At 39.0% G+C, this 22,947-nt stretch overlaps 1 protein-coding gene across 3 annotated transcripts in view; it reads right to left on the reverse strand.

Moving 5' to 3' along the window:
• PHKB (phosphorylase kinase regulatory subunit beta) overlaps positions 1–22,947 on the reverse strand; it is a 199,460-nt gene that overhangs the window by 62,688 nt on the left and 113,825 nt on the right. For all 3 annotated transcript variants that reach the window (XM_026652662.2, XM_026652660.2, XM_026652661.2), the window contains 3 exons: positions 21,626–21,703; positions 19,423–19,581; positions 11,543–11,637 (listed from right to left, as the gene is read on the reverse strand). In XM_026652662.2, coding sequence (XP_026508447.1) covers positions 11,543–11,637; positions 19,423–19,581; positions 21,626–21,703 — 332 coding nt within the window. The remainder of the gene's footprint in view (positions 1–11,542; positions 11,638–19,422; positions 19,582–21,625; positions 21,704–22,947) is intronic.

A 22,947-nucleotide genomic window follows, 5' to 3' on the forward strand; every position in this document is an offset into this window, starting at 1 on the left:
GTAATGCATATTGCAAAACATAATCCCAACTAAACATATAAAATGATGGGGTCTAAATTAGCTGTTACCACTCAAGAAAGAGATCTTGGAGTCACTGTGGATAGTTCTCTGAAAACAATCTCTCAATGTGCGGTGGCAGTCAAAAAAGCTAACAGAATGCTGGGAATCATTCAGAAAGGGATAGATAATAAGACAGAAAATATCATATTGCCTCTATATAAATCCATGGTACGCCCACATCTTGAATACTGTGCAAAGATGTGGTCGCCCCATCTCAAAAAAGATATATTGGAATTGGAAAAGATTCAGAAAAGGGCAACAAAAATGACTATGGGCATGGAACGGCTTCCGTATGAGGAGAGATTAATAAAACTGGGACTTTTCAGCTTGGAAAAAAGAGACGACTAAGGGGGGGATATGGTTGAGGATTATAAAATCATGACTGGTGTGGAGAAAGTAAATAAGGAAGTGTTATTTACTCCTTTTCATAACACAAGAACTAGGGGTCACCACATGAAATTAATAGGCAGCAGGAACAAAAGGAAGTATTTTTTTCACACAACACAGAGTCAGGCTGTGGAACTCTTTGCCAGAGGATGTTGTGAAGGCCAAGATGATAACAGGGTTCAAGAACTAGATAAATTCATGGAGGATAGGTCCATCAATAGCTATTAGCCAGGATGGGCAGGGATGGTGGCCCTAGCCTCTGTTTGCCAGAAGCTGGGAATGGGAGATCAGGGATGGATCACTTGATAATTACCTGTTCTGTTCATTCCATCTGGGGCACCTGGCATTGGCCACTGTCGGAAGCCAGAATACTGGGCTAGATGGACCTTTGGTCTGACCCAGTATGGCTGTTCTTATGTTCTAAATACATATCAAAGGGTGATAACTGTAAAAAGGAGGGGCAAAAACACCCTAACTTATCTCTACCTAGCCCTCTCTCTCTCTTTCACCTAAGACGACAAAAGAAACAGCCCTTGGACTTTGGGAGCAGATCGTGGCCTGAGAATTTTGTCAACAGTTACTGGAAACGTGGTAAGGAATTTCACCTTGAACCAAGTATAGTTTGTTAAGTTTGAGTACGAGGAAGCATTTTATCTTCATTTCTCTTGTAACCATTCCTGACTTTAATACCGTAGACTTGTACTCACTTAAAACCTATCTCCTTGTAATTAAATCAATTTATTATATTCTTTAATCAAAACTAATCCAGTGTTGTGAACTGTGTGGGTTACTCCATTTAGGGTAGCAAACTGTTGTATATTGATCCCCTTAGAGAGGCAACAGACCTAACATATCTGGAGTGTTTAGGAGAGGGCTAGACAGTGCAGAAAACACATTTTGGGGAAAAATCCAGGACAGGGAGTGTGTAACCAAGATGGTAGAAGCCAGAATGTGACTGATATATGGCTGGCAGGCTGCAGCTATTCACAGATACCCAGGGTGTTATCCACAGGCTGGAAGGTTGTTTGTGAGCTGTCCAGGTGGGAGCTACAGCAGCAAAGCACTGTGAGGCACCCAAGTTCACAGGGCAGGGATAACAGCCCCTTATTGGTCTGGATTGCACCCCAGAATATCATAGTCAGTACTTAGATAGTGCTAAACAATTTATGCCCAAAACTTTTGGTAATTTTGTTGGTGCAAGCTTGCAGAAGCATCTCAAACTAAAAAAATACATAACATTTAGTTTTTTTAATATAACATTGAATATTTTGAACAATTATAGTAAACCTAAAAGGAAACAGGAACATGCCTAAGATTACAGCTTCCTCCATTGGAGTCAGAAACAGGAAGAAAAGATTTAAGGAAGATATTTAGTTATGATAAAAGTTTATTCAAAGCTTGCACTATAGCTAACACTGACAGTAGAGACAGAACCAGAGAAATGCAGGGAGTTAAGCGTATTTGGTTTTGGAGTATAGATCACACCATAAATACAATAGTCAGATGCTCTGTGACAAATACTCTCTCTCTCTCTCTATATATATATATATCACTTATTCGATGAAGGAAAAATTATCCACAAAGGCAAAAGAATGCTATTTGCAGTTGTTTGAGGTAGAATATGGCTTTTAAACTATTACTTAGCATTTAAAAGGTTAAGTGAAACTCTTAATTTTTTTAAATTAAATTATTCAAGATATGCCACAGATCCAGAAAACTTCATACCAAGACCACTCATGTCTGCTGTGAAATTTTAAGATAATAGATGCTATTAGAAAATAAATGCACAGTATTCTGAGCATCTCTCTACAAGGATTAACTGCTAACCAAGATGGAATCCCGAAAAACATTTCTGTAACATGCATACTTATTTTTAACATATCAGATTAGATATGCCATGTCCTAAAATGCTTTACATAATTAAAAACAAACAAACAAACACACCCTTGTCTTATCCTCTAGCCATTCCCTAACTCTCAACTACCTACATGGTCAAAGCCAATGGAGTTATACCATTGGTGAATTAGACTTAAAATTTTTGCTTTGTTCACCGTTTCAACAGCTCTCTAGATCTGGCTAGTATAATGGAGAAGTCACTCCAACGTTATGAAAGGGAGGATGGTATAAACAAACGAACATAATACAGATTCTGTTTATCTTGGAAATCCTTGTCTATCTATCTTTAGGGTAATCTGTGCTGATTCTTTATAGGGAATTATCTACAATCCTGAAAATAAAATTAACCAATGATTTAAGCAAGAAGTGGCATTTTGAATACCCTCTTCTGAATATTAGTAATGGCAGCTTCAGTCTCCAGATCAAAAGATCAACATCCCAAATTTAAAAAAAAAATTCTAACTCTATTTGTTCAGGTTAGAGAACCTCAGTAATTAAAGTTTTGCACATACTCTTGATCAGCAACTGCATTGCTCATAGTAGGTGTGTAATCAGGTTTTGATTTTACAGCTGCATGTTATAAACAAAACAGTAAAATATCAGCTTTCATATGCTGCAAAGGGGAAACCTTGACATGACAGGCCCTTATTACATCTTTTATCACTAGAATCTGGTCCATCTCATTCACTAAAATCTCCAAATGAAACATAATAATCAACTCTGTTGCAAAAAATTTGGTCCAGTAGGTACAAAAGGGGACCAAACAAGCTTTTTCAAAAAAATAACAATTACTTAAGAAGAGTTATTGACCACCTACATTATATCTATTAAAAAAGTACAGTGCACACATGTGAATATATATAAAAAATTAAGTTCTCTATTGGGAAATGAAGTCCAACAGAGAACACTAAATAATGACCAGATGTCACTACAAAGCAAAATATAGGGTATACATGAAAATATTAGCACAAACCAGAACAGTTTAGATTGTGGTGTCATTCTTGTTTCTACTTTGGAACATAAAGTAAAATCCTAGTTTGTGTAGTGGACTAATTGTATATTGATGACTTCATATTATGTTATACAAACAGACCTTTTGCTGCAATACAAAAAAAATAAAATGTTTAGGGATTAATTAGGAGAGCAAACTACTACTGGTTTGCTATGTACACTAAATGAATTATTTTATTGTGTTTTTGTACTGAAGCACTTTTAAAACAATCTTTACCATATTGCTCATTATGCGCCACAAGCATTCTGTAACATACAAGACTGTTGTTTTGTTCTTACAGGTTTTGTAGGATTTAAGATGAGTGATTTAGCTTTAGCTATAATGACAACTAATGCCTTCCATTTAGATAATACTCCATTTACAAAGCAATCCTTTATAAATCACTTAACCAGACCATATTTTTATATACCACGTAACATATTGTAGGTCTTAAACAACAAAGAATCTTCAGAGACTAAATTTTCATGCCACAACTTAAAATAAGTGATCCTAAAATAGAGTTTATCTGCAATACAGTGCTAATTCTTGGGACCTAAGGGAAAAGTGTGTTTTGAGGATTAAATAAAATTTTGCTTTCAGTTCCTCAAATAAGAGTAATTTGTGCTCATTAGGCTTCATTTGTACATCCTGCTAGCTAAAGGATAGCCGACATTTTCCACTACATTAGTGCTCCTTTAAAAAGAGTGTCACATTTAATGTAAGCTACTATGCAGGTATTATGATGTATTTTAAACAAATTTTTCAGCAAAAGAAACCAGAAAAGTAGTCTATGAATTCTGACTCAAAATGTGAAACACATAGTATAGAGCACTGAACTATGTACCAACTTTGTTACGCTAGCGAACTGGAAGGAAGAGCTCCTTCAGTACACTGACCATACATTTCTTTATCATCATTCACCAAGCAAAGGCTAAATGTGGCTCAAACACATAGGTAGTAGATGTGGGCTAAATACAAATACCTCCAAAATACTGTATAAGGCATCTATTGAAGTGTAAGATGTGAAAAAAATTGAATATTTATATCTTATTTATTTATTAATTTGTGATTTTAGTCATTTTATTACTGAAGGGAAAAATAAACCAATAAATAAGTATTTTAAGACATGCTATAAGAAATGAATCTTAATTATCTAGTAAACTCTTCTGCTTTCACTGGGTTTTTTCTTTGAATTTCTTTATTTGGAGTTAGCAGCAATAACACAGATTAACATACATATGTTTTTGTGCCATGATGGATTTTAATACTGATTGTGAGAAGTCCAGGATGTTAAAAGAGATCAGATGCTGGTAGATTATGGATGTTGTCACATTTCAAATGATTTTGCCTAAGAACAGAAGACTGGAAACATGGTGGCAATTTTTAAGACAGTTGGCATCCAGTGTCTCTTTCCTGAGAACTAGCCAGACTGTCACAATATGGCAACGCTCCAACAAGTAAAAACTAATCTGATCACTTCAGAAAAGCTACGGAGTCCCAGTGATGGTCAGTATGCTGGATTTGGTGCAGTGAGAATCAAACCCTTTGTTTTTGAAGATGGAAATGTTTACTTTTGCTAGAAGAATCTTATTTGAGTATGAAGAGTGGTGGACAGATAAATTACCATGGTGAAATTAAGGACAATTAAATGGAAACTGTTCCAGGGGGTTATAACAGTTAACTAATCTCTTGAAGTGGGGATCTGTAGAGGCAATTATTGGAGAAAAGAAAATTATTCACCTGTAACTGTAGTTCTCACAGTATATTTCCCCTTTGCAGTTCCATGGTCATCCTAGCCTCCCTCCCCAATTCTTTGGGGTCCTTCACCGGTATTTCAAATAACAAAAAAAATCGGGTCTGCAGCCTTTTGTATAGCCTTTCACTGAAAGTTTGTATCCATCAGAGGATAGGAGCATGAACCACATAGTCACTGTTTTCTAGGTGGTTCCAGAGCTGCAGCACAGATAATCACCATTTTCAAGAGGGAGCCTCTGCAGAAGCATTTTATAGTGATCGTCACTGAAACATTAATATTTACCCACAGGTACCACAAAATAGTATCTGAGACAATTCAGTAGTTCCCTGCATTTATACCACTGCACTCGAACTGCAGTTATAAAGTAGCCTCTTGATAGATATGTTTCCAAGATACTATACACAAAGAAAGTTCATATAGATCGCAATTACAGTTGTCTCTTCTATCTAAATCTTTGTGGAACAAGACTTAGGTCTGATTAAGTTGTTTTATTGCAAATGGAATAATAATAAAATTGCTCTTTTTTTTTAAACTGAATTTGGGTTGATTGATTTTGTTTCAGTAACTTTAAGTTGCCAAATGCTCTGAAATAACAATTAAAAAAAAAAAGAATGAAATAATTTAATGCATTTTCTTTATTTGTGGAGAAAAGGAAGAAGGCATTATGAGGAAAGAAGAGGGTACAAGGGAAGATCAAGGTAGTGGAGAATTTACGCAAACTGAGAATGGCTGTAGTGCAAGAGGCAATTCTTATGCTAACTGAACCCAACTTTAGTGCTGCACAACTGACTGTGCAATGTAACTTCTGGTAGCACCCTTAGGTGCTGGGTAAAACACACAAGCAAATTCCATACATACTGTCAGCAGTTCACAGTTTTTGCAGCAGTAAGAACCCCATCAAGTATGAACAAACAGCTGAAGCTGGGAATAAATGAAGTCTCTGAGTTTCCATTATCTCACATTAACATAGCGTAAGTGCTGCAGTGTGAACAATGGAAGTCTCATTCACTGATAATCAGCTAGCACCCAGGCATTGGGATTGCCTAGGCAACAGGAAATAGTAAGATACTGGGTGGTTGTAGGGAGTATTTGGATAAATCAAGAAAAAAGGAATGCTTTGAAAGCAGAATACTCATTCATTTGCACAAGACATAGTAGCTTTTGTTCCTACAGAATAGTTTACGTCAATATCTGATAAACATTTCACAATTTCTTCTACAACACTGCACAGTAAGGCCTGGTCTACACTACGGGATTAATTCGGATTTAGCAGCGTTAATTCGAATTAACCCTTCACCCGTCCACAGTACAGAGCCATTTAGTTCGAATTAAAGGGCGCTTTAAATCGATTTCTGTACTCCACCTCGACGAGCGGAGTAGCGCCAAAATCGATTTTGTTAATTCGAATTAGGGTTAGTGTGGCCGCACACCACCGAATTAATGTGGTTAAAATAAATGGGGTAGTGTGGCCGCACACCACCGAATTAATGTGGTTAAAAACCGAATTAATGTGCTTAGTGTGGCCGCGCACAATTGAATTTATACAACCTGTTTCCCAAATTCGAATTATCTAAATTCGGATTAATCCCGTAGTGTAGACATACTCTAAGAAAAAAAGTTACTCTGGATTAAGGAAAAGTCTCTCTGCAAGAATGTAAAAGGTTCAGAATGTGCTTTTAATCACTCGCTTCACACTTTTTACATGCATGTGGCTCTTGCCTCCATTATAAAGGACTCATCTACACACAAATTGCAGAGATAGAGCTGGTCGGAAAAATTTTGAAAAAATAATTTTTCATCAGAATTTTCCAATTGATCAAAATTTAATTTTTTTGAAGAATCAGTTTACTTTTGACAAACTACTGCTGGAAACCTGCCTGTCTTCCTGCCAGGCTGTGCCAGAGGCCTTGGAACTTGACAGCCAGTACTCGGAGAGGTTCGAGTCTCCCTGACAGTCCACCAGGTTAGCTGCCATGGAGCTGCAGACTGAAATTGACATAATTCTTAATTCATAATTCTTGTCAGTCTTCTGCCCCCTACTGAAGAGCAGTCATGAATTATGTCAATTTCAGACCACAGCTGCTACGGCTTCCAGGGTTCCTGGCTCAGCTACAGCCCAGCTGGTAGGCAGCTGAGGATTCTGGTGAGCATATTTTGTTTTGGAAACACCACATTTCAGTGTTTCAGAAAAAAAAATAGTGGGTTTTTAAGTCCTGTGAAAATTTTTGAGTTATTGTTTTTTCGTCCTGAATCTGGATGAAAAATGTTTCTGAAAACTTTAAAAAATGCAGAACCAAAATGTGGTTTCTCAGCCATCTCTGTGTAACTTAAATTGATTTAAACAATAAAATTTTTCTTTATACAGTCTCATATCTGATCATATCAGTTTAGCATGTCCTTGTAGCAGTACACGGTAGCAGACTGAGGGCTGGTCCACACTAAGCCCCCAGTTCGAACTAAGATACGCAACTTCAGTTACGTGAATCACGTAGCTGAAGTCGAAGTATCTTAGTTCGAACTTAAAGGTACTTACCGTGGGTCCACACGCGGCAGGCAGGCTCCCCTGTCGACTCCGCCTACTCCTCTCGCGGAGCAGGATTACCGGCGTCGACGGTGAGCCCTTCCGGAATCAATTTATCGCGTCTAGACAAGATGCGATAAATTGATCCCAGATGATCGATTGCTTGCTGCCGAACCAGCGGGTAAGTATAGACGTACCCTTACATTATAACATTTCAATGATGAAATTAATTCTTATATTCTATTATCCACAGGCTCTATTTCTATATATTTTTAAACTTAAACTATTCTACAAAGACTTGCCTACATAATTGAGGTCAAGCAATAGTAATTTTTGTATACACTCACAAATAAATATACACTATTTGTAGGGTTTGTCTAAATGAGAAAGTTGCACTGGCGTAACCTAAAATGTACAATCCCCTGTGGGGAGCTCATTTTGATTTAAGATTGCCTTTAGTATAGCTGAAGTAGAATAGCAATAGGTATAAGTTAAACAAACATATGAATCTTAAACCAAAATAAGCCACATCTACAGTAGAAACTTTTGCTGGCATTAGAATGTTGATTGGGGTGGGGGGTTGTGACATTTCAAGGCTGGCAAAAGCCCTAGTGTAGAAATGACTATTTGGCACAAAAAATGCATATTTTATATAGCTTATTTTGCTTGCTGAACCAGTGTAAACTATACAATCAAAAGCACATTTTTGCTGGAATAAGCGGTGTCTGAGCATCAGGAGGGTTTTGCTGGTATAGCTATACTTGTAAAACTTTTAAATGTAGATTAGCCCTAAAAGTATCTGCACTGTCTGTTTCTTCACAGGAACAAAGGTAAAAAGAACAGGAGTACTTGTGGCACCTTAGAGACTAACAAATTTATCCGCAAAAAGAACAGGAGTACTTGTGGCACCTTAGAGACTAACACGGCTGCTACTCAGGAACAAAGGTGTGTTCTTAAATCGAGTTAACTAACTTAAGGTAAAATCCTAGAAGAAGACAAGGTAGTCTGTAGTTTTCACATGAGCTAGCAACCTGCTAACTTGTGTGAAAACTACAAACTGATAGACATCATTAAGATTTTACCTTCAGTTAACAAGTTAAGAACCTGCCTTTTTCCCTAGTGATGACAAGGCCACAAGAGTTTGCACTGGTTTAAAACCCATTTAATTTAAACCAGTAGAACTTTTGGATGCGGACAAATTCCTAATTTTAAAAATGCTGATGTTTTAGAGTCTGCATTTACATTACAAGAAATTAGAAAGAAAATTAATTTTGCTCTCCTGGGTTCTGTTCTGCTTATACATAGTTGCAGGGATCTACAGCTAGAAGGATGGGACTAAACTGATCAACCCATGTTTATATTGCTGTGAAATCAAGAAATATTTGCTCGTGTACAAGGATACAAATGCACCCAAATATTAAAGTTGTGTGCATTTGTTTTTAAGTAAAAATAGTAAATTTATATTCAAATTATATTCAACCTTCTGGCTTCTGTCAAGCTGAAAGGATGAAATTTAGACTTGCAACCCCATTTTAAAAACCATAAACACTTATACATTTTACATTATATAGTATAGTACAAACATTAATTTTTCCTTGTACCAACTCAGATGGTGCAGGTGTTATTTTTGTTCCATTTATTTAGCATTTCATAATTATGACTAACTCAATCAAAAGAAAAAATATTTTAAAAAATGTTCACAGCATTCTGTCTAGAAAAAAACAGCGCTCAAAAATACTAAGAAACTCATGTGAAAACTATAAACTGCCTTTACACAAATCTCAATCCTACATTATTCATCAAATGTGACAAATATTGTCCAGACTGGCAAAAATAATATTTAAACAGTTATTAAATATGTCCGTTGCCACAAAATTCTAATAAAGTATCTGTTGGATCAATATGTTATCCACATTCACAGATTTTAAGGTCAAAAGAGAACACTGTGATCATCTAGTCTAACCTTCTACATAGCACAGGCCATAGAACTTCCCTGAATTAATTCCTGCTTGAACTAGCTCCTTGTCTACACTACACAATTAAGTCGATCTATGTTAGGTTGACATATAACCATCACAGTAATTACTGCGGTTTTTCATGTCCATACTATGCTCCTTCTGCCGATTGTGCACGTCCTCACGGAGAGCATTTGCACCAACTTGAGCGGGGCACTGACAGCCTGGGCTGTGGGCTCCATGCGGAGCTGACAGGTGATGTAAGTAACACACTGTCTACACAGATGCTGTGTTGCCCTAACTACAGTGACCTAAGCTCTATGCCTCTCATGGAGGTGAAGTTATTAGGTCAGTATAGTGGGGGACTTACATCGATAGGAGCAATGCTGTAGCGTAGACACTTATAGAGTTAGGTCGACGTAAGCTGCCTTACATCGAGCTAACGCTGTAGTGTAGACCTGGCCTAGAATGTATCTTCCTTTTTTTAATCCGAGAACCAGGGAAAATTTTGTATCAACATAGTAAAAAGTAAACAATGTGTTTAATTAACCTAAAGTTGATATGAAACAAAAAAGAAGAAGAAAAACAAAGAGCAGTAAGACTACATTAAGCAGGAGCAATTTTATACTTCTAGAATGAGTAACTTTTGAAGTATCTGGAAATGTGTGTGCGTGTATATATATTATAATTTGTTACAACTATTATTCCTACTTCTTTCCGAGAAACCATAACACCTACTCTCTATCATGAAAGGATATAAATGTTACAATTATCCTAGCAGCTGAACAAGGATTAAATACTGAACCTTTATTATTAGGTATTCTAATTTTTTTCATATCTGGACCAAGCCCTTGGAAAACAAGTAAAGATTCCAAATCAAACCAAACAAAACAAAAACAAAAAAAGCAAAACAAACAAACAAAGCAAAAAATTAGCTGGCTCCTCCTTCCCTGTCAGATACCAAATGCCGAATATTTTACAGTTTGCCAGACTGAGTGCTTCAGAAACTAGCAGCTTTGCTCCTAAGGTCCTCCAGAGTAAGGTTACCTTTTGTAGCTCTAAGGAGGTCCATGTGCCTGGCAGAGGAATGGGTATATAGCAGAGAGGGGAGGATGCATGCATCAAAGAGAGCCCAACTCCTGCATGTCTTAGGCCTTGGCTACACTGGCGCTGTACAGTGCTGCAACTTGCTGCGCTCAGGGGTGTGAAAAGGTCCCCCCCCCCCCGAGCGCAGCGAGTACAGCGCTGTAAAGCGCCAGTGTAATCAGAGCCTGCAGCGCTGCACGCTCGCTCGCAGCACTGAAAGCTATTCCCCTTGGAGAGGTGGAGTACATACAGCACTGCGAGAGAGCAGCGCTGGGAAGTCCCGAGTGTAGCCAAGGCCTTAGGAACTCAATGTAGAAAATCCTTTATACACTTACAACCACAATTCATCTGGAAGTAGAGAGAAGAGCAGGTCTCTCCCGGACCCCCTGTGCACCTCTTACAGTGTACAAGATTATGGACATCTTTGATTGCCACATAATTTAGGTCTAATGTGCTTCCTAAGTCAGGGCATCTTGCTTATATCATAACATGTATCCAGAAATAGCTACTGCATGTGACATAATCATCACAGTTCTTGTCCATACTACCAAAGTCGTTATACTACTATATGTAAGAGTTCACGTACAATGTACTTCTCACCCAAAGCAAGATTTCCTCAGGTTTACATTTTCATATTACTACATAGTATCAGTTTCTGTCAAAGAGCACACATACAAATCTGAAAGAAAAGCAATAATCCATCACTCAGAAGGATCCATTAATTTTTACTGGAAATTGATTTTAAAATAAATAAAAAAGCATAATACATGCATTTAATTTTGAAAATAACCTGAATTCTGACATAGTATTGATGCTGTTTTGAACTAAAATATTTGAAATTAATTTTTGTTCATACATCATCTAACAGACTAAATTAAGCATATGCTTACCTGATTTGAGTATCTCATGCTAACATTCCGCTGATCTTGTGGAGGTATGTAACGCCCTACTGGGTCAATGTCTTTGGGATTTACTAATTCATCAACTGAAAGTAAACCACAATTGAAACATTATTAAAGAGTCTGAGCACTTTCAAGGTAACATGTATTCTATTACCAATATTATGTAATCCATTAGTATTACTTTCATTAATGTAGACACATAGCATAGATAATGTAAACACATAGCATAGAAATAATAGCTTCAGGTCCTCTTTTGAAAGGACCACTACAGTCTCTAAAGACAGGCAATCAACTCCCAAACTCTTTCCTCATGCAAACTGATCAAATGTTGCCTTAAATCTCTTCTCAATAACAAAATCTCTTCCCATGTCTTAATTTCCCCAAAGCATCCTACAGCTGCATTTGTTCCTGGATCGGTGCTCATGTTTGAGATAAGTGACAAGCCATAATGTGCCAATACTGTGAGGAGCTCCTAGTACAATTAAAGTTGTGACCAAAACAGCAAACATCCACCAAAGCGGGTATAAAAGCCCAACAGCCATACATAGCTTGTTCAGCCATCATAGCATACCCATTGTAACAAGGAAATCATCAGGCGCTAATGGATGCTGCAAGAGAATGTGAATTTCCCCTATAAACACTCAACTCTGCCAGCTTGGCACTGAAAGAAAAATTCGCTTCTGATCCCAAAACTGACAGTCACCCATAGCCCTAAGCATGATGGAAAGCCTGCAAAAAACCCACACAAACACCCCTCTCCCCCAACTGTGCTAACTAAATAACAATGTTTAGCAATATAGGTATATACAACTGATACCAAACACCAACCTGAATGTCAATAAAAAGGAAAGGAGGGAGAGGGTGCAGGGTCATCTTATTAATGGTGAGTGGGGATTATGCTATCACTCTTTGGAGCTGAACCTTTTATTATGTCATGGGGAAGGGAGGAAATCAACAAGTCAGTGGGATTCAAAATGATGAGTAGAGTAGTTGAAGAAATGGAATAAGTTTTCAGGTAAGAGTATTTGTACAGAAAAATATTTGCATTCATACAATATCATGCTACTCATCTGACCAATCAAACAGTGATGATTCATACTGAACACTTGCATATAATTGTTAGTGATCAACTGATTGAGTTAAAAATAGTTTTGAAAACGTGTGTCAAATAATTTTTTCTCCGCCCCTCCCTCCGGCATTTGCACATGCTTTCCTGACCTCCGTCACTTCTGGTGGGAGGTTATGTTTCCAGGTTAGCGTGTCCATACCGCTACCTGGTGTCCGCGGAGTCCGAGTGGCTGTAGAAGCGGCCCCGCCGGCGGGGACAGGAAGAGGGACCCGGCCCCGCAGGAGTTGCAGCGCCCGCGAGGCCTGTAAGTGGGGAAGGGTCCTGGGTCCCAGCTGTGCCGTGCACCCGCCCACCCCAAGCACGGCTGGCCCCGCTCCCTGGACTCAGGCAGGCTGCCCCGGGGTTGGAGCCCCGGTGCCGGGATGAGCTCGGCTCTGTACTGGGGCAGGCCGTGTCCCACAGCCTGAATCCGTGCCCGGGGGCTACGGCTTGCTGCCTGCTGGACCCTGGGAATAGCTGAGTCATGCCTCTTTCCTCACCCCAGGTCACTGGACCCCGCTCCCCTCCAGCATTGAGGGCAGAACCCAGGAGTCCGGAGCCCTAGTCTCCATCTGCCCGCCACTCCCTTGAACAACTAGAGCCCAGCTGGAAACCCAGGAATCCAGAGTCCTCGCTCCCGATACTCCTCCCACGAGCATCAGATACCAGCACCTTCCCGGAGCCCAGGAGTCCCAACTCCCACCCCGCTCCCCACCCTACCCCCCCACATGCCCCCCAAACCCTTGATCCCTGCACCCCCACACATACACCCAGCCCTCTGCCCTGACCCCTGCACCCCCTCACACACACACACACACACACACCCTCTGCCCTGAGCCCTGCACTCCCCACACATACCCAGCCCCCTCACACCCCATGTCCTGACTCCTGCACCCTCCTCACACACCCCCAACTCCCTGCCTTGACTCCTGCACCCCCACACATACCCACCTCCACCCTGAGCACCAAATGGGAGCTCCTGCACCGCCCCCCCCCACATTCCCACCTGCACCCCTCGCACCAAATGGGAGCTGCCCAGGTAAGCACTCCACACCCAAACCTTCTGCCCCAACCCTGAATCCCCTCCCTCATTCTAGCTCCTGGCCAGACCCTACACCCCAACCCCCAGCCTGCTCCTTCACCCCCAGCCCTGTGCTCAGTGCACTCCCACCCTCAGGTCAGTGCAGAGAGAGAGGAAAAGAATGGGCTTGAACCAGGGAGAAGGTAGGTACCCACTCTATGTGGGCAGGGCCGGGACCCAGACTGGCAGTGGGCTGAGCCGCTCAGCCCACTGCCTGTCTGGGGTCCCGGCAGCCGGCCCGGGGTCCCGGCAGCTGGCCCCTTGCCAGCCGGGGTCCCGGCTGCCGGCCCCACTCAGTCTACTGCTGGCCTAGTTGAACGGAACCCCAGGCCGGCAGCGGACTGAGCGGGCCGGCGGCGTAAGATCAGTATTTTAATTTAATTTTAAATGAAGCTTCTTAAACATTTTGAAAACCTTGTTTACTTTACATACGACAATAGTTTAGTTATATAAAATAGACAGAGAGAGACCTTCTAAAAAACGTTAAAATGTATTACTGGCACGTGAAACCTTAAATTAGAGTGAATAAATGAAGACTCGGCACACCGCTTCTGAAAGGTTGCTGACCCCTGCTCTAGTGTGTGCACTTGTGTGTCTTTTTCTCAGTAATTTTTGTTTGTGGGAGATATCTGTTCTCATACCTCCTCCTAACCAGCACTTCCAACAGCCAATTTGCTGTTTAGCTTTCCTTAGTAAAAGTGGAAGGAGCCAAATTTTCTGGTGGAGGAGAGCAGTACACAACTTCTTCTAAAGCAAGAATGAACAGAGCATGAACCATTTTCCCCCCAATCAGGGGCTGATAACTTCTGCTATGCTCCCAAGCCTCTGCTCAACTGAGAAACAAGAGGAAGAGTCTCTCCTAAACTTGGATTTTGGATTTGGTTATGAAGTTAGATTAATGATTCTTAGAAACAGCTAAACTATGCACTAACCAACTAATGTTATTACACTGCTGATCACTACTGAGTATGGATTTATGAACAAAGATTTGAAAAGCTAAAAGCGAACAATAGCCAGGTGAGCTTCTGGACAGTGCAGTCAACAGGAAATGGAAATCAATGCTCACCTCATCAGTTGGGGGGTGTCTTTGAGGGATCTGGGAGCAATGGGGACACCCTCGCCCTCCAGGGAGATCTCATCCAAGAGCCACTGGGGCAGTATTATACATGCCCTCCCCCAATATCATCTTCTCCCTTTCTGATGGCCACACTGTGCGCGTCTGGGAGAGGGTCCTGCTTCTCTCTCTCTCGTTTCCACCTCCCCACCTTTCCCTGTGCTGTAGGATGCCCTCTCACATGGCATCTGGGAGCCTGCCTCATCTGCTCCAGCTGCCATTGGACAGAGGTGATCATGATGAGCTGCCTGATCAGTTCTCATCTACTGGGGGATGCAAGTTGCTACTGCTGCTTGCTCTTGCTGCTGCAAAAAGCCATTTCAAACTCTGCTCCCTTGTCTAGGGGGCCAGACCTCTTGGGATACCAGAAGCTGGACTCATCATCAAATTTTGTTTGGGGTCTGGAAGGGATTCCCCTTGTGTGGCAAAACTGGTAAACTGCTATGTGGGTTTTTCCACCTTCCATCTGGCAGCCTGAAGGTCCAGTTTTGGGGTTTAAATTACACTTGTGACAACTTTGGTGGGTTCCACTGAGATTGTTAGGTTAAAGAATCCCATCTAAGGTCCTTATAGGCCAATGGGCTGCCTGGGCATGGGCTCTGAGCACGACATTGCGTCGTACCACCACGCATCATGCACTGCGTGGCTCCCCTCATCTCATCTCTCCTCCTTCCTTTGTTGGAGGAGAAGAAAGGGTTGGGATTCTGATTTCTAGCCATGGTCACTGGGCAGGACTGAAGGTGTAGAGTGGACACAGCCCTCATACCTGCCCTCAAGTCTGTAGATCCTGGGGCTGCTGGTGACCAACTGAAATCTGCACTGGAACAGCCTTACCCAGGTAGTTTGGGGAGTGGTTCCCTGTTGGTTAATAAAGTTGCGGCTCCCTATTTAACTATGTTACGGTGTATGTGTCTCATTGCTGATGTGTCTCATATGTTGATATGATACGTATGTATTTAGTGAAACAGTGATTCTGTTTGACCACTGGGAAAGGATTTGTGTGTGTGCGCGCGCGTGCGCAAGCGTATGTGTTTGTGTTAGCCAGTCACTTCAACTACCTAACTGAGAATACTTGTCTTGCATTAAATGATCTAGGAACTGAAAAGAAAATAATACTCAAAATGTAAAAATAAAAATGACCTTAATACCAGCCACAGCTAAGCATCAAACCCAACATATCTAATTAACACACGGCTGCATTTACAGTCACACTTAAATCAAATAAACCCACTTTTTTCAAGGAAGCTTGCAAAAAGAACATATTTAAGACAGACACCAGTGAATGTAAAGCACACAGATAAATTATGGAATAGTTTTGAGCTCCTGTCTAGAGTTCCATCATTTAATACCATCATAGATTTTGTTTTAAGCTTTGAAGCAGAGCAATGAGCAGCTAATCACAAAATGATCCTGTGTCTGGGGTTCTAAAAGGACAAAATTATAACTAAATACTGTTAAACCTCCCTTGTGATATGGCAGCTCCAGAAGATGCCATTCATAATCATCATACCCTCTGCATATATTATTTTCCATTATAGAGTCTTTTATAGGAAGAAACATGCATTTATTCTACAGAAAGAAAATGGAGTACTCTAATTAGTTAAAGTAGATAGTTAAGGAATTTGTAGCACTTGTTCAGCTAAGCTGTAAGAAGCATTTATAATTTCATTTTAAATGTGAAGCTGTCTACACTATGAAACAAATCTTCCTTAGGTATATGCTACAGATGGGTCATATTGTACACTCAAGTTATTCATGAACGAGCCAAGAATTTGTACAGGATCTTGAAAAGCACTATGCAGTTTGACTACCAGGAAATTAAATAGTGGTCAAAAAAAGCAAACAGATCTGCTGGCTACATCAGCTAACACCAAAAACTTCAGCAGCAGTAGAAAATGACACTGATTTTAAAATGAAAATGCTCCTGAATACAGAAATCTAAAATGGGTTAAGATATGTATAAACAATCCAAGTACTAATAAAACTAACTGATTTATTAACGCATAGGATAAGAGAATATGTGGGCTCCACTACATGTACATTCATAACTGTAATGCTGAATAGAGTCACTTACAGTCATGCTCAAGCCATAAACTAAACTATTCTGAAACCAATGACCTTTTTGCTTGATGTTTTTGGAAAGCAAGAACCATACTGAAAGTGTTGCTCTATGATACTTTCGATTTAGCTTACATTTGTATTTAAACCAATCTATGACTGAAAGCACTTTTTAGACCCACATAAAGTCAAAATCATTTCTACATGAAGTCACTTATACATGAATGCACAATTGTTAGAGTTGAGCTAGAAGGACTTATTCCAATATCCAATAATCATCCTTAGATTTAAAACATCCACCTCAGTGTACATTCACCACCACAAATGCATGCTTTGGGTCCATTGAGCTCCAAAGCAGAACCTCCTTTGCTAGTAACATTATTTCTATTAATAAAAGCTGATTTTCCAAGCCCTATTAAATCCATCTGCCTCTTTACTTCATATGCTGAGGTTCTCAACCTGTGGCCTAAGGACCACTGGTGACCCACAAAGCAGGATATAAGCATCATGTGGAGAGGCACAGAACAGATGAGAGAGAGAAATGAAAAAGAATAGATGATATTTTCCCAAAAAAGGACAACACTTGTAGTACTAAAACCAGATAAATGCATTGTATCTACTATCCTAGGTTATCGATTGCAATTGTCAGCAGGGCTTGAAAAATCTACTTACCTAATTGAGTAAACAATTTTTCCCAGTAAGTGACATCACCTTGTGCAAAATTTAAACTTTTTTTCCCCCAAGACCTTATAGTTGGAAAGATAACCCTCCAAATGTGAGCCTAGCTTAAACCCAAGATGAGCTCCTAAGGCTACAGACAGACAGCTCCAATGCCTCTATTGGTCAAAGCTTCCTTAAGTTGCAACAGAGCAAAATGTGAACAGAATTTTGTTAGTATTTACTGCTCTTTTTCAGATCTCTGTGGGCAGCAGTGAAACCTGCAAAATCCGGCAAGTTTCATTCTGCTGCAAAGAAGTAGGACAAGTCAAAGAAAATATAGTAGTAGTAGTGAATACAACTTGGGAAAAAGTTAAATAAGAAGATAAGAGGAAAGACACCAATGATAACTTAGGAAATGATTCAACATGATTAATTATAGGACAGAAAAAGGAAAGTAACAACAGGAAGGGAAAGAAGGTAAAATAGAAGCAAGAGAATGTAGCAAGTAGAGCTGGTCAAACAGCACTTGGCAAATATTTCATTTGATTTATTTTACTAGTACTCATCAGCTACAGAGCCAATCAAATACTATTTAGCAAACCTATTAGATTAATACCATTAGAATTCATCAAATATATTCAATACCTATTTCTTCCAGCTATCTGACCAATCTTAGTAGGAAGCGGCATCTAAAACATTAAGTACAAGATTGACTGCTAATATTACAATTAAATATACTACACAATAAACAGTACACAACTCCTTTATTCACTTAATTTGCAGCAAACATGGCCTGGTGGGTAGAAAGGGGCGGTGATGGTACAAGTATAGTCTCCCCCTGGCTAGCAGGCTTATTGCTTCACTAGGAGGAGTTACACACATTTTTCAGCTCTGGTCAGAAGGATGCTGCATACAGGATCATAATTGGCAAGCTGTGAAGAAATGTGTCCACAAGACCAACCCTCTATGAAGAGGTCTACTTTGTGAAAAAGCGCCATCTCTACTAATGCACAGCCCAATATTGAAAAGTGTTTGAAAGTTGATAGAACTTTATTCTTATGAATATCCCCCACTCTTTTTTCTTTATTCCCAAACTTTATTCTCTCGTGGGATCCTTGACTTTGTATTTCAGGTGATCTACCAGCAATGACAATTTTCTCAATCTCAATGAAAATAACGAATTAGTTTAATCATTATGGAATTCTAAGTGGTGACCTAACCTTCTCAGCAGTTTGGAGGTTAGGCCAGTCATTGGCACAATAAATCTTAAATCTGGCATTTCCTGTTTCGAAAAGGAGTTCTTGGTTCAGAATATAATTTTAATGTATTAGAGTGGAGTATGATATGTTATAATGCTGGCAGGGGTGTGAAAGCAAAGGTTAGTGGCTGAAAGATAGAAAAGTGTATTTGGGGACGGGGTAGAATCAGAGGAAAGCTTGAAACTTTAAAAGCTGACAGGGTGTTTCACACATGAAGTAACATGGAAAAACACACACGTACACTACCATTATAGGCAGTCCCATCATACCATCCCCTCTATAAACTTATCAAGCTCAGTCTTGAAGCCAGTTAGATTTTTTGTCCCCACTACTGTCCTTGGAAGGTTGTTACAGAACTTAATGCCACATATTTATCAAAGCAGAGGTAGTGACTGATTTTTATATATATACATACATACACACACACACACACACACACAAAATAACTATTCAGAGTCCATCCAAAACTTAAATCTGGATATGTATATTGGTTTAAAAAAAATGTTGACAAGAAATATATGTTTTATTACTAGCAGTCAGATGTGTGATAAACATGGTTTGAATCTAGTTTTATCCATTTCATCTTACCCAGGAGTTTTGCAATGATGTACAGTGCCTGTCCCCACAAGAAAAGCTTTCCATCACGTCCACTGTTGCTCGGAAATCGTTTCTGACTACCAGGATTTTTCTTTTCTAATTCAACAAAGTCAGCTGGCACATAATAATACTTCGGTACAACAGGATATCCTGTGGAATTTTAAAATAAATACATTAAGTAAATAAATAAAACTATCTCCCTTATAAAACTGAAGTGAATTTAAAATGGAAAAAAATATACACTGTTTGAACTGAAAGGTTGCCAGCAGTGTGTTATCCTTCCAAGGCTGTGCAAACTGAGGGCTGTACTTTATTTATGCCTGAACATCATTTTTACATGATTTCTTTACTGAACAAATGTACTGTCTCTTAATATTCTATTCAGGGCAAAGCAGAATGTCTATTTATTTATAGATAGCAAAAAAATGTATGTGTCTAGAAATGAGCAAAATACTCACAGATAATCAAAATTACTTGAAAATAAAGAGGCTTTTTGCATTTTTTTACAAACTCAAAATTGGACCCATTTTTGTGAAAAATATCATGAAGGTAAACAGATTCTTTTCAAGGAAAAGTAGCTTTATAATAAATCATGAGTAAATTCCAAGTTTTTGCATGTATTCAGTGCAAAGTTAGATATTTAATCAAAATCTTGCTTTAAGTAAAATTTAACTTGTATGAAATTGCATGAAACAAAATGGCACAATTATTATACTGGAGCACAGGAGGATAGCAAGTGGTGTACCCATAGAAGTACCAAGTGTGTTCCTGTGAAATTACAGATTAGTAGACCTTATTTCAGTACCAGGTAAACTGGCTGAATCAACAATTTAGATGATTACAATATTATTTGGACAAACCAGCATAGCCTTTGCAAACAAAAATTAGAGCCTCACTAATCTTCTAGATTTCTTTGAGTATTTCAACAAAACAGCCAAGCAACTGACAATTTCTCTGCCCCCCCACCCCCCAAAAAATAAAAAAAAATAAAAAATCTCACGACGCTAATACAGAAATTAAGAAGTAGTAGAGTGACAGGTGAAGTACTCCCAGGGACTAGAAAATGGCTCAAAGTCAGAAAAGTTCAGATTAAAAATAAATGGTGATGACAAAGGTTAACAGTCAGCACCACAAGATTCTTTCTTAAGATCGTGTTGCTAAATATATTAATCGTCTGGAAAAGAGGATGATCAATGAGGTGACAAAATTTGCTTTGTGGTCTGATGCAGTATGACAATTCTTAAATTCTTGTGAGCAATTGACCCAGTTTAATTAAAACTGCAAGATCCAGGAATGATACAAAGACTAGAAAATTCTTGCATATTACTATTTGAATAGACAAAAATTAATACCATAAAATCCACAATGCCATAGATGTCTAGAATATCTGAGTATTATTAACAAAACATATTATTCTAAGAAACTCAAAATTTTAGGCTTGGATTATATATTCTAAGCCTGATCTCTATTCAGACCATTTTTGTCATTTTCATTTAATCTGTGGTCTCCTTATTCATTGTGGACAGATACCCATTTAGTCCATCTGTGAGCTTCCTAGTATGCAGTTCCTCTAAAACTGTAGTAGAAGTGATTTAGAAGACAGAATATTCAAAATAATTCTAAAATACTGTTATTGTCACAGCATGCTAAATCCAAACTAGAATCTGTATCATATTCAAATGCTGAATAATTTTTAAAGCACTCTTGCTGTTGAAGCTGAGAACCAGTGAATAATTAAAGCAGTTACTTATATTTGTCTCAGAGTGGAATATTCTGATATTGGGAATATTAGTAACTAAACTTTCCAAGTGTAATCATCGTAATCTTTGTAAATAGTGAAACAGCAAAAAAAAAAAAGATTTTGAAAAAAAGGTTTCTGAGTAAACCTTGCATTTAAACCATCATCAATTCTTTTCCCAGATAATGAACTCCTTTTCTGATTAGATGTATTTTTACAGAAGAAATAAGTTAGGTTTTATATTATAAATTATAATAAAATTATAATATTTTGTATTATATATTATATTAAGTGCTGTGAAGCATTACTCTCATGACAATATATTCTCTCCACATTACTTTGATCTTCTGTTGCTACAGTATTTGTAATAAAATTTAGAAAACTTAAGTATACTTTTTAAACGTTCAGATAACTCAAAGGAACCTACAATTCCTTGAAACTACTATCGCACAGTACCTTCAGATGAGTGTTGAAGCAAAGGATCCAGAAGCTCCTGATATTCCTTTACTTGTTCTGGATTTCCTCTAAAAATTCCTACAAATAACCAAGTAAAATCTCAATTAATAAAGGACTTTTTTTAATATGTGAATTTAGCGATCATGAAAAGGTCTATACTAACACCCCTGATGACTGGACCCTAATGAGTTATCTGCAGAATGGATACAGCACAGGCAGTGACAAAGCAAGAGTCCTCATGATACTCTGCTAATACGTCTCAATCCTGACCTGGAGGGAGCACTCTAAGGTCTTGTCTATGCAGGAAAGCTTTTTTGGTATAACCTAAGTTGTGAATTTAAACCAATACAGTTATATCAGTATAACCCCCACATGCTGGCACCCATTTCAGTATGAGTGCCTTTTTTCAATTTAGTTTATACCAGCTGGGAAGAAGTTTAAGCTAAAAAAAAGCCACTCTTATATCAGAATAACAACGTCTATATGGGGGACCGAGAGGGGGAAAGACTTATATCAATGTAACAGTGTCTGCTAAATCTTTCCCTCACAGAGGAGGGCTAAGGGCAAGATGGTAGTAAAGTCTCTATGGCCACATTCCTTGACCTTTGCTGAGACTGTCAAGAAGGAAGCTGGATGTGCCAGCTGCGATTTTTTTTTTAAATGATGCAATACGTGTCCACTAAAAAGTGGAATAAGGCAACCAGACTCATTTCACATAGGCTTCTTAACAGCCACCCAATAGTAAAGCTAGGGAGCTAGTATTCTTAAAGTAGACTTTATATCCCAATGTACATGCTCTGAGCGACCCAGTCTTTCCTGCACAAGTTCTAGGTCTTTAGGGTGGACTTTTCAGATACCTGAAAATTAGGTGCCCAACGCCCATTGAATTTCAAAAGAATTCAAGTGCCTAAATCTTTTAATGACCCTTTGAAAATCCCATCCAAAAACCCTTAATACATTTTATGAAGGCACAGTATCTTTAATAACAACAGCAAAGTTGGGAGAAATCAACTACCCTTGACCTAGAAGGGGCAAAATTGTGTCTTGAAGGGGCTTGGGGACGGTTTACCAGCTAGGAAAGGTGGAGGGAATTTGGGATGTGCTAATCTCCTTTAATATACACCTGCGCTACTCTGGAGCTCTAAAGCTGATTCTCTTTTGACGAATAGTAACAGGCAATTTTCAAACTGTCATAACATCTTATACATGCTTCAGAGTAGCAGCCGTGTTAGTCTGTATCCGCAAAAAGAACAGGAGTACTTGTGGCACCTTAGAGACTAACAAATTTATTAGAGCATAAGCTTTCGTGGGCTACAACCCAC

The sequence above is a fragment of the Terrapene carolina genome, unplaced genomic scaffold, assembly GCF_002925995.2.
Source record: "Terrapene carolina triunguis isolate 2854851 unplaced genomic scaffold, T_m_triunguis-2.0 Scaffold130, whole genome shotgun sequence".
Classification (NCBI taxonomy): Eukaryota; Metazoa; Chordata; order Testudines; family Emydidae; genus Terrapene; species Terrapene triunguis.